A 12,944-nucleotide genomic window follows, 5' to 3' on the forward strand; every position below is an offset into this window, starting at 1 on the left:
TTGGCATCTAAAAGGGGACTTGATCCAACGTGAAGCAGATTTGCTAAGACAGAAGGGCATTGTGTTTGAGGTACAGTGCTTGAAAATATAAAGTTTTATTTCTGTTTCTAATTGTGACACATGCCTGACATGTGACTTAGAAAAGGCCTAACTCTGAAAGTTACTGGGTAATTTTGAAAATGTAGATCTCTTGTTTCTCTTACCAGAGTTAATTTTTTTGTGGAAGTCAATGCTGCAATATCTCATATCATTCATATCAGAACTACAGATTTTTCAATCTCCTTAAATGAAAATATTTTCTTTTTCATTTCTGAACTCTCAGCATAAATGCACACATGCTTTCCTGATATAAAGATTATTATATTTTCTTTTAGAATAATTCCTTACCTCAGTTAACTGGCTGATAAAATGTACAATGTTTTCACTGAGGGATTGGATGGTGTCATATTGAAATAATCTCTAATCAGATGAATAAGTGCATGTCTCAGTAAATTTCCCCTAATGTTTATCTGATAGGCTTAAACCCACTGGCATGATTATACGAACATACATTTGGCAAGGTGCTGTGCTGTAAAGGGAGATGGAGATAACTATTTCTAAAACCACGTCTGTTTTCTCACAGGAAACTTGTGAATCTCTCTTGAATTTAACCCTGGAAGAGGTGAAGAAGAATTACGAGTACAACAAACCGCAGAGGAAATTTTTTGGCATCATCCCAACATCTTTCTCAGTCTCTGAGGCCCCCAGCCCCGAGTTTGGGCTGGTGATCGATGGGCGGACGCTGAACATCATCTTCCAGGGAGGGCTGGAGGAGAAGTTCCTGGAGCTGGCGCAGCACTGCCGCTCCGTGCTCTGCTGCCGCTCCACCCCTCTGCAGAAGAGCATGGTGGTCAAGCTCGTCCGGAGGCAGCTGAAAGCCATGACCCTCTCCATAGGTACCTCCACTCTGCATCTCACAGAGACAGGGGAAGCAGGTTCTTTCTAGAAGAGAAATGTGTGGAATACATTGTATGGGGCAGATTTTTGTGCCTCAGGTAGACACAGTGAAGAAACAGCATTGATTAATCTTTCCTGATCAAAACCCATATAAAAGTCCTGCTTTAGCTTTCACTCAGCAAATCTGCCCCCCTTTAAACAAGATGAAGGCACTCCAAATTCAGAATCTCCCAGCAGTGCCTTTCATGCACATCAGTACAAACACACATACATATTACCTCCAAAATGTCCTTGTTTTAGGCCTGGAAATCACTCATGATTAGTCACTATTTTATCTTTTCATAAAGCCCTTTTCCTGTCAGATTTTCCCTGGTGAAAACAGAATTATCTCCAGAGTGGTATTAAGCACTGACTCATTTGCCTTTTACCTCCAAATATTGTGAAATGCTTTGAGTTTTCTTCCACACTTTTGGTAAGTGATGCCAATAAAATCCTTGATGAATTGATGTAGATGACTCCAAACTAAACAAATGCACCTCTGTGGACAAAACATAAAACGAAGAGTCTACTGTATTTTTGAAATATTACTTTGCCTTACAGTTCAAATCATAAGCTTTCAGCCTTCTGCTTCATTTACTTTACCAGCTAACCTAATTTACAATATCCACATTGCAAGCAATAAGCATGGCTGTTCTTTCCCTGGAAATATGGCTACATACTTAACATATTGCTGCAAGTTGAAATGAGCAAAATAATTCTTGAAACTGGCTTGTTACATTGTCATCTGCAATCAAATTTGTCATAGATTCAGAGAACTCAGTGAAATAGGGTGTTGCAAAGCACATTCCTGAGCATATGGATTTGGCCAAGCAGAAACACAACATGATGCTGATGTAAATGGTGCTGGGGTTGCTGTGTCACCACCCAGCTGGTCCCAATGCTGGATTTTGCCCTGGTGGAGCCAGGTCTCCTGGGAAGGAGGGAGACCAAGACCAGAGCCTTGATGTCATGCTTGATGCCACGCATCAGTTCCCCTGATCAAGATGCATGGTAGGACAGAATATTTGAAATAATCAGCATAGCTGAGATTATTTCCTTCTTCTGATGGAGGCACCCTTTCTTTCATTGTTATTGTTTTGTCCTGTCTTCCCACTCTAGGGGATGGTGCAAATGACGTAAGTATGATTCAAGCAGCTGATGTTGGAATTGGAATATCTGGCCAAGAAGGCATGCAGGTATTGTCCCAGTTTCTTTGTCTTTTGTCAGGTAGTCCCTTGAGGCTTAATAAATTTCATAGCAGGCCCAGATTCTCAAGTGTCGTCTTAAAAATGCACGTTGGCATCATAAATTAATATGCAGTTTGTAATTACGGGTCCAGCCGCAAAATAAAGATAATTTTGAGCCAAAAAATTATTATGTGAGGATAAATCTGTGTTTGCTCATGAGACTGGAAAATTAGCAGATGTCTGCCCAGTGTTAGGTGAGCATCTGGTTTCTAAATCTTCTCAGCTGCTGCATTTCCAAGTTTCCAGATTTTGTGTATTCTCTTCCACTGTCTTCTGCCCTGAATCCTTTCCCACACATCCACTTTCCTTAAATGGAGAGCTCTGCAGAGATAGAAAGTTCTAACTATGTTCTTGAGGATTAGTTTGTTGGTTTGTTTCTTCTACAATATTCAGTAGTAGGAAATTATTTCAATGTCTGTGTTCAAATTTCATGACATAGCGTGTGAAAAGGATGTATTGTAAATCTCCTTCTATTCCTTTTCCCAAAGGCTGTGATGGCCAGTGACTTTGCAATATCCCGATTTAAGCATCTCAAAAAGCTTCTTCTTGTCCACGGACATTGGTGCTATGCTCGCCTGGCAAAGATGGTGATTTACTTTTTCTACAAAAATGTGGTAAGATGATTAAAATTACGAAGTTTTCATCCTAGCAAAGATTAATTCCAGGTCTGAGGGTTTTCTTGGTTGTTTCTTTTTGGAGGTTATACTCTTACTTTTTATGAAGCTACAGTTCGTGTTTCTTCACTTTGCAAGTTTATAGTATGCCCCTTCCTTCTTAGCAAGGTGCTGCACAGAGCATTGAGAAAAAAACAGGCTCTAAATATATTTTTAAATAGCATTATTCCAGAGGGGAAAAGGACTCAAGGCTTAGTAATTTTATATGGTAGCACAAGAAACTTTATTAATAATACCCATGATCCTCAAAATAAAATTTGCATAAGGGAGATCAGATTATTAGCACTCTAATGTGTGAGTGTGCACTAAGAATTTCCTGCCTGTGAAACCTCTGAATTTTTATAGGAACCACTTGCAAGTAATGATGCATTCATATCTGTCATTTTTATTAAAAATTTAATGTATATGCAAATGATCTATGCACTGAAGTATAATATAAAGAGGAAAAATGAAGTAATTCAGTTTCTACAAGACTGGGAAAACAAGTCCATTTGAAATGAAATACACTCTGAGCATGAAAGGTTTTTTACCTAGAATTCAAGTTATCTGGTTTTTTGTAAAGTTTTAAATAATTTTCAATAAGGATTACTTCTTAATACTGTTAAAATTTGTAGTGGAAATGAACACTTTGCTTTTTTTGACTGGACATCCTTTTAGGGTTCAAAGGCTATTTATTTGCAATGTGAAATAGTTCTCCAGACTAGGATGGTGCTGTTCTTTAATCTCCCCCATAGCACTAGGGAGCAGCATGCCTTTGATTCCACATGGACAATGAGATTCCAAAAGGATTCTAAAATCTGGTGCTCAGGGCTGTGAACAGTTTACATAATTATTCTCTGGTATGTTCTCAAAGAACCATAATGGCTTTCAAAAAATTGTATCACAGTGGATCACCCTTAAGGTATATTGCTTTATGGAATGGAGTGCAGTGCCTTTAACCAAAATCCTGTCCCCTCAGGAGGCTCTGTTAATGACCAGTGTCTCAGTAAATGCCACCGGTGCAGCTATGTGTTTGTCTGTGCTTCTCCCCAGTGCTATGTCAACCTGCTCTTCTGGTACCAGTTCTTCTGTGGCTTCTCAGGCAGCACCATGGTAGATTACTGGCAGATGATTTTTTTCAACCTCTTCTTCACCTCAGTGCCCCCTCTGCTCTTTGGAGCTCTTGACAAAGATGTTTCTGCAGAAACGCTACTACGTCTGCCCGAGCTGTACAAGAATGGACAAAATTCAGAGGTAAGTCATGAATGCTGAAAAAACTGCTTGATAATCCTAAGGACCACAGGACCTTTTGTATAGGAATGAGGGAAGGAAGAAAAGAGTTTAGACTTACTTGGAATGTTGAAACAACTGGAGCCCAATCTTCTGTCTCTCCAGTAATGCATTCCACTCCATGGGAGCTGTGACACCATAGGTCACTAGATAAGTTTAAATATGACAAATACACAAATTGAAATGGCACCAAAAAAAGGGTTGCATTAGAAGAAAGGATTTTTGATCAATTTTATAATGCTAGAAAGAGTTTGGATGAAGAATTTGAGGAATAAGATCCCTTGTGAAGGGATGCGACTTTGGCAAAATTCAGCTTTTAATATTCTTGGTTGACTTGGTAATATTCCTAAGGTCTATCTCAACTTAAAGATGCCTGTTTAGAGATAAGCCTTTGGTTTAATCAGCTGCTCAGGAGTATTTATTCAGGGAAGGAGGCCAGTTAATAGTAATTAGTAGTCTGAATGGATGAAAGAGAGCAATTATGTTTGCAGGACAGGCTAGAGACGTATATCCCATCATAATGACTGTTATCTATAAATTCCTGCAGATATACAACTTGTCAACTTTTATTATTACAATGTTGGATGCCTTCTATCAAAGTCTCATTTGCTTCTTTGTCCCCTATTTGGTAAGTAACAAGCTTATTAATATTCTCCTTCTCCTGTCCTCCCTAGAAGTAGTAAATTCAGTTCTGAATAGTCAGGGTTCACCACAGTTTCTCTGCCTGTTTTGTAGATGTACAAAGACTCCGACATAGATGTGTTTTCCTTTGGAAACCCCATCAACACCATCTCCCTCCTGACCATTCTCTTGCACCAGGCTCTAGAAATGAAAACATGGGTACGTGTTTGACTTGTCCTGTTCACAGCACTGGTTTTTTTTGTGAACTTTGCATCTTGTGTAGGCATAGAATTCTCTTTCAGAGTCATTTACCTGAATTCTGGGTCACAAAAAGTAAGTAACAGGTACAGTAAGATTTCACAAAGTGACAGAATTTGTTATTAGCCCCAGGATAATACCTTCAGAATTTGTTTTTATCATGCCTTTGGACAGGACAGTACAAAATATTTGCATACCTCCATATATAAGGAAGTGTTACTTGGATAACTATATTCACTACTGTTTTCTAAATTAATTTCTGGCTATTTCTCCTACTGCAGATTTCAGTAAAATGCACTGTTAGATGCATTCTTTGCAGCTGTCTTTGTCTCCTCCTGTCTCACACCCAGTCAGGGTCTCACTGGCATCACTTGTGCTTGCAGACCGTGCTGCAGCTGGTGACGATGATCTGCAGTGTGGCTGTATACCTCATCTTCTCCATCATCTACAACGCTGCCTGCCTGCTCTGCAGCCCTCCCACCAACCCCTACTGGATTATGGAGAGACAGCTCAAAGACCCCATCTTCTATTTATTGTGCCTCATTACCCCTGTCATCGCGCTCTTACCAAGGTTTGAATGTTTTCCTCTGTTTTCCTTTTGTGGGTTTGCAGACATGTGAGTGAAGAAACAATTCTGATGTGTATGGATATGTGATGTGTCAGACACGGGCTGCACAGGGATAATTGATCAGTGTGGAAGTCAGATGCCCGAGTTCAAGCTTCCAGTTCATGAACCATTCATTTATTCAGTTGTATAACCCTAGATCAGTCACTATGTATCTTCTACTTTTCCCATCAGGAAAACCTTTCTTTTTGGGGTGCATCAAAATTTACCAGAACAGATCTGCTACATAATTGTTCACCGTCATAACCACAATGTTTTTGAGCAGATCAAGATTATAAGCAAATCTTTGAAATATTCCTATATGTTTGAGAGTTACTAAATATAGTCTTGGTTTTAAGTACATTATGATGCATTACTAAGCTGAATTTAAGAGCATTTCTATATGAAAATAGTAATTGCATCCAGAATTTTAGTTTAACTTTGTACTTCAAAAATAAGATATGTTAAAGATAACTTTAATTGAGACTGGATAATATTTGGAGAGGGATACTTATTGTGATGTGTTGCTGAAAAAATGGCTTAAAAACCAGAATTATTCTGTTCCCAAATACATATGGGAACTTTTGGTGTTCAACACATTATTAATTCTTAAAGCAGGTGTGTTTTGAGTTGCACCATTTGTTTCAAATATTTATTTGTTATTTTCTTGGACACTGAAAGAAATGGGTTGGTTTGACTATCTTGCTAGTTTCCTTCTCGTCCTAATTCCCACAAAGTAATGCAGCACACTGGTATTAAAAAATTCAGGACAATATTTTTAGTATCTGATTTTTTAAGTGCTTTAAGGCATTAGAATCTGAGCCTTAACTTTGACTGAAAAGGAACTTTTCAAGAATAGATGGTGTTTTTCTTCAAACTATTATTATTTTCCCATTTGATTTGACATGCTCTTGTGATTTTATGTTATATAATACAACTTCAGACCAGAATAAACAACACAATTCAGTAAGGTCTCATGTCTTCTAGGCAGAGCAACCTTTTCCAGTCTGTTTTGCTCCTGTGTGACTTTCGTTTTCCTATCAGCCCTCATTCACAGTGTCATTTTCGACCCTGAGCTTTCTGCTGAGAACTGCATCAAACACGTGGTTAGAGAGCTCGTGTCTCCATCTTGGGAATTTAGCACACTTAAGATCCTTGCTGCCTCAGCAGGTTACTGAGCTTAAGGGTTATATATTCATATCTTCAAATCTGAACGACTGCTCTTCCTTTTTATTGGTACCCCAGATTATTTTCTGTACAGTCCTTCATCTGCAGAATATCCAGGACCTGTTTCTACTACAGCTGAGCTGTGCCAGCAGATCACAGCAGTGGTGAAACCACCCTTTGCTAAAATGCACTAAATTTTAACTTCCATTCCATGGTCCATCGCTGTGCTGCCTGCTCCCTATCTTCTCACTTGGTGTCTTGAGGTTCTGGCTTCCCTCTAACAGGTTTTTTTTAAATAATTGCTCTCCTGGGATCTTCCCCTCAATACTGCTTTTTGTTTCAGCTGCAGCATTCAGGGGGAGCTTGGCCTGTGCCCTGCCTGGCCTCACACCCTCCAGGGCTATGGGAAGGGCAGGAGCAAGTGAGAGTAGTTTACAGGACAGAAGACACAGTTTCCCATTCCTTCTCTGTCATCCTGTCTGCTTTACCTGGAACTTGCACAAAAGATACAGAAAACAAGCTGAGGGGAAAGACATAGGGCGTTGTGATCCACAGCAGATCTACACAGAAAGTCTTGGGCTCTCCCATGCTCTTAACTTCCTGACCAGACCTGAGATTCTCTTGGGATTGACCAGCTTGAGCACAGGCACGGCAAATAAACTTTAACCACTCCTGCTTGTGCAAGCCCAAGAAATCCATTGCCTTAAAAGCCCTTTCTGTATTGTTAGCCTTTTTAATCTTGTAAATCTTGTTTATACACATACATTGAGCAGCAGGATGTGAGGATGGCACCTTTCTAAATGCAGTTTCACAGAGTACTCGTGTTTGTTTTAAAATACATGTTGAAGCCACCTATGTAAAGTCAAATCCTAATAAAAAGATGCTTTGAAAGAGACTTTGATTTTCACACAAAGCTGACATGACATGTAGAAAGGAAGTACGCAGTCTCACAGCACACAATATTTAGTTACATAAGTTCTCTGTCCTGCAAAGGGCAGGTGGGACACTTTCATTGCTGCTTTCTGAAAAATCCAAAAGCTGAGGTTTTTAACTTCTGGTTTTCTCTTATCTAACAAATTAAGATCTCTTCTTTACCTTGTTTTAGCAGTATAAATGCAACTTCCATATTTTCAGATATTGCATCTCTTGAGATTTTTTCTATTTTTCTTCACTGTTCAGAAAACAAGTAGCTATAAATACTAAAAAAATGATAATATATACATATAGTTGACTCTATACAGGTCAAGCTAAGTATATATTAACATGTTGTCTTAAGATCCAGGAGTCAACTTTCTTCTGCCAGATATAAGGTGTGTACCAAATGTCTGTAGAGCAATGGAAAATTAGTACCTGTATTTGGGATATGTGATGTAGATAATGGAATGAGCCCACTGGTAAAAAAAAATCCATTCCCTTCCTCCTTCATCAGGTTCTTCATTTTTGCTCTACGAGGAACCCTTGGAGCATCTCTTGTTCTGAAAGCACAGCAAGTGGATAAACTTCCTAAGGAGCAACAGGATCTTAAAATCCAGAAACTAAGATCAAGAAAAGAAGCTACTTCTAGTGCACCTGTGGCATCACCTGCATCTAATGATGATCTTGACCAAAGCATCAGCCACTTATGTGTGTCACCATTTCTACACTCAGCAGCAGCCCTGTCTCCCAGGGACAGAGAAAACCAGGGAGTTTCTGCCTCTAACCCCCTTGGGAGAAGGACACATGAGGAAGGCTATTACTTCTTTAACAGATGGGCAGAGGAAGAATCTGCTGCTACTGATTCTTCAGCAGGGCCTTCCTCTGGCCATCAACCCCTTGTAGCCAGCAGGGACACAGCTCCTGGGCAGGATGGTGGCAAACTGACTAAAGATTACCTCAAAAACTTTAATTACGGAAGCCACCGGCGGTCATTGAGTTCAGTGACACTCTGAAGAAACATTCAGAAATGGAGCCCACAGCCCATGTGTAGAAGGACTCAACAGGGAAAATAAAAATGTTATGCTTAGCCATTATGCTCACTAGAAATGGAGAGAGAGGCAACTGGAGGAGTGCAATAGCAACTCCAATATACAACTTTAGCTGAATGCATCATTGTCTGGGTTTATCAGTACATGACTTTTGGATCTTCCTGGTTTGGTCATGTCACAGGAACATTTCATGAGCATCATGCAGTTGCTGAGAATTGCACAATTACTTTCTTTCAACAGATATTTTTGTATCATATTAATAGGGAGTACTCGTGAAGTTTCAATGTTGTTGTTATTATTATGCTATTGAGTTAACATAAAGAGAATCCATGCTTTATTAAACCAAGTCAAAGCAATGCATCCCACTCTAGATTTTTACTATCAAAGTCTTAAAAAGAGCTTAGTAACTTAAAAATTATAATTCTGCATGAAAAATTACTACCTGCAGATACTAAAAATACTTGCAGAACAATAGCAATGAAGAGGCATTAGAGAACATTCCAGGTTATAATATATGTACTTTACACATACAACAATATCAGCTCTACAGCCTGTGTTCCCTGAAGAGTAAGCTTAGGATTTTTATGCAGATAGCAGTTTGACCTGATATTGTTAAGAAAAGGACAAATGAGCTTATAAAGATGAAGAATCCAAACACTGAACTTCGTGAACTGCCAAGACAACTCGGTGGTAAGAAGAGTCTATCTCTTCACACCTACAAAAGTCGACAGATATAACAAGTCACATTCAAAGATTTATGTCCTAGAATTCTTAAGTTGTCCCTGATTTTTCTTCTAGAAATTCAGTTTCTTATTTCAGTTCCCTATATTGTTCTGTGGTGCTGCTGCATTCCATCAAGTATCAATCATGCTCCTCCGCACAGTGGGTCACATTCATTAGTTGATGGATCTCAAAAATGGAGATTTTGACAAGCCATATATGACGGTCCCTAATCACATTGTAGTAAGTACATGGTGTAAAATGACCAAAATATGCATAATATGTTAGCCCTTTTTTGGTATCTCAGGGCAAAAAGATGCAGAAGAAAACCATAAGACGTCACCATCATAACCTTATTGCAATGCAATGAAAGGTGACTGATATTTCTTATAGAAATGTTGACTAGTAAGACCATTTCCCAAGTTTTTCTTCACAATGTGGGATGAAATCTTACCTAGTTTAAAACTCAAACCATCTGTACTTTTGTGAATCTACCACTGGTTCTGATTTATGAAGTTTTTAGCCTTATTTTATACATGCTGTGTTTAGCTATTTACTACCTATGACAACATATGATCTTTCTAATAATCTATTTAGCAAAAGCTAATTTAACTTCTGTATGTTATAATAATTACTGTAGCTAGATTCTTCAAGTTCTTACTTTAAAACAACTCAGGCAAAATTGAGGAGCATATCTCCCAGTGGGATTTCTGGTAGCCAGAGCAAGATCATATGTAAGAACTCCTTTTGTTAAAGTATTAATTGTCAGCAATTAAAGAATTTGGTAAGAGATTTTTTTTGCTTGATGAGCAAAATGAAGGAAAATAGGTATAGATGAGATTATTGTTAATGGAGGGTGAGATTGCTCAAATGTTTGCTCACTAGCTGGGAATGGACCTGGGGCAGCAAGACTAAAGAGTAATCCTTTACCATTCACAGCTTTTTTTTACATTAAATGGTCCATTTCCTTTTAGCTTAAAGAAGATGTCAATTCCTTATATTTTGTACTTCAAAATGTGAATTGTTTTATAGAAATAAGTATGATAAGGTCATGCCCTGTGTGTTGTTGAGAGGACAAAAAACAGAGGTGAAGGAGTGCATTTCCTACTGTCACCCATGAGCAGCAAGCTCCTGTTTCCAGAGGCTGCTCCTCTGCATAGTAGGAACCCTCGTCAGAAGAGTTAGGTGACAAATGTATCTGAATGTGCACGGGGCTAGACAGGTAATGTTTGACCAAATCTGGAAGATTTCCTCAATTGAATGCCAATTGTATGCCTTTTCTGAATTGAAAGCCAAGAATTAATCTCACGTTTTCTCATCAGTCTCTGCAAAATGGCTCTGCCATGCATTTTGCCCTGGCTTAGGGTTAGAAATAGCAAAGAAGGGAAGGAAAACAGGATTGATTAGGAACTCCAACAAAATAACCCCTAAAAGCCACTTAGTGATGCATTTCCTGCTGTGTCTGGGAATAAAAGAAGTGGAAGAGTCCTTTTCTAAGTATTTTCTAGGCTGTAATCAAAAATAGTTATGTCAGTTAAAAGAAAGAAATAAATAATCCAATTTTGCATGGATGCAATTTTGTGTGCCTTAAATAATTCTGTACTAAACATACAAACTGATAAACATACAAACTGATAAACATACAAACTGATAATTCTATTGTGTGGTAGATTACCACAAATGGTCCAATGGATGAATTTACTTGGAGATTTTGCAACATAGAGGAAAACCACCCCTTCATTTTCCTTGATCCTTGAGGAGAGACAAAGCTGAAATAAACAGAAAAGAAAGGCAGCACCATGCAAGGCTTGACCTCTGCATTCCAGCTGGCTCCAGAGCTTTCTATATCTCCCCTCCTGGGTGACAGTGCTGCCAGCCATCCTCTGCAGCAGATGCTGCCTCAGTTTGGACCCATATTAACTGCTAAACAGTGTGATCTTCCTTCTGCTCCTGGCTATGCACTTACCATGAACTATCTTATGTTAAAAAAAATGTTGAGCAGGCCCTTACTTCCCTTTGATCATGAGGTAAATTAGCTGAGACTATCCATCCTTAGGGGATGTAACATCTAGAGAAAAAACTTTATTTTCCAGTGAAAACAAGCCTACAGCAAGACAGATAGTCTCCTAAGGAATTTCTTTGGAAGAAGGGAAGTGTATTTACTAAATGGGTTATTTAGACCTAACTGGATTTCCAAGGCAGCTTTCTTTATTTATTTCAAGACATATTTAATAATACTGTCAAGGTCCATGTTCCATTAATTCTAATGTGAATGCTTCATAACAGAACAGGTGTCTCATTTTTAATGTATCCTCTGGTGATATTCAATATTTCATATGCTTGGACAATAAAACAAATTAATGGAGGGGTGTGTGAGATTACTGCATTCGTTTTTATTCTTGTCTATGATGTTATTTCAATGATAGTGCATATGGAGCAGTGCTTTGACCTATACATAGCTATACCTATGTGAAAAAGAGGAGGTGACATGTCACACAGAGGTGAGCAAGAACTGAGCTGCCAGGTCTGTTGGCTCATAGATGCAGTCCCCTGCTGCTTGCAGTGGTCAATGAAGAGCCATCCTTCATGTTCTCAAAACTGGCAAATTCTGGGCTCTTTTAACACGAGATGCAGGAAGTGCAAACACATATACACTTTGTTCATGTCTGTCTCAACACAGCCAGCTGGAGATGACTCTGGCAGTTATTGCTGTTTATCTGCTGCAAGTCAGCAATAACTGTGCAGTGTAAAACCCAGAGCTATTCAGGTGTGAGAGAGGAAGGATTCTAGTTTGTTCTCTTTCCTTATGTATCTCTTTTAATACTCTGTGGAGATGGGCTCTCTGCTGAAGCACAGTGAGCAGCTACTTTTCCCAAAGATGAATTGCATTTGCTTTCCCACTTTGTTGGCTGATGCTGCCAAGTTTAATTCATTTGTTTGGTTGTAGTTTGAGGTATGAGTACAGAGCTATTAGCTTTAGGGTTAAGGTGACTGCAGGCAGGATGTGGCATGATTAGATACTTGTAAGCAGCACTGATGAGTAAAACTATAAACGTGGAGACAAGAGGCTCTTGAAGATAATGATCACAGAGGGCGGGATTTAAAGAGACGACCAAATAATACTGAAGAGCTATAAAGTACTTTTGACATTGCCAGTGACTGGAACTTGCTGTAATTATCAGTACATGAGACAATTGCAAACAGAACTTGCTGTCTGGCTCTTTAATATAACACCAGCTTATGCTCATTTACATGAAAAAGGTTGAGACCAAATAGAGCCTGAATCATTATTTTTCATAAAAGATCTGAGGATCTGTTGTCTGAATGCATAGAAGGCAACAGTTATTCCCCCACATTCCCAGTGCAGTTACTGAAGTATGCTTCCACATCCAGCCAAACTTTCCATGTTATTGCCCAGAGAACTGATGTGCTTATTGTATTCTTC

At 38.9% G+C, this 12,944-nt stretch overlaps 1 protein-coding gene across 2 annotated transcripts in view; it reads left to right on the plus strand.

Moving 5' to 3' along the window:
- ATP10B (ATPase phospholipid transporting 10B (putative)) overlaps positions 1-10,565 on the plus strand; it is a 50,149-nt gene extending 39,584 nt beyond the window's left edge. For both annotated transcript variants that reach the window (XM_068205660.1, XM_068205661.1), the window contains 8 exons: positions 623-935; positions 2,095-2,171; positions 2,711-2,836; positions 3,929-4,129; positions 4,713-4,793; positions 4,901-5,005; positions 5,428-5,615; positions 8,245-10,565. In XM_068205660.1, the coding sequence (XP_068061761.1) occupies positions 623-935; positions 2,095-2,171; positions 2,711-2,836; positions 3,929-4,129; positions 4,713-4,793; positions 4,901-5,005; positions 5,428-5,615; positions 8,245-8,743 (1,590 nt within the window). In that variant the 3' untranslated portion in view covers positions 8,744-10,565. The remainder of the gene's footprint in view (positions 1-622; positions 936-2,094; positions 2,172-2,710; positions 2,837-3,928; positions 4,130-4,712; positions 4,794-4,900; positions 5,006-5,427; positions 5,616-8,244) is intronic.
- Positions 10,566-12,944: the final 2,379 nt, after the last annotated feature.

This window comes from Anomalospiza imberbis, chromosome 15, assembly GCF_031753505.1.
Source record: "Anomalospiza imberbis isolate Cuckoo-Finch-1a 21T00152 chromosome 15, ASM3175350v1, whole genome shotgun sequence".
Classification (NCBI taxonomy): Eukaryota; Metazoa; Chordata; class Aves; order Passeriformes; family Viduidae; genus Anomalospiza; species Anomalospiza imberbis.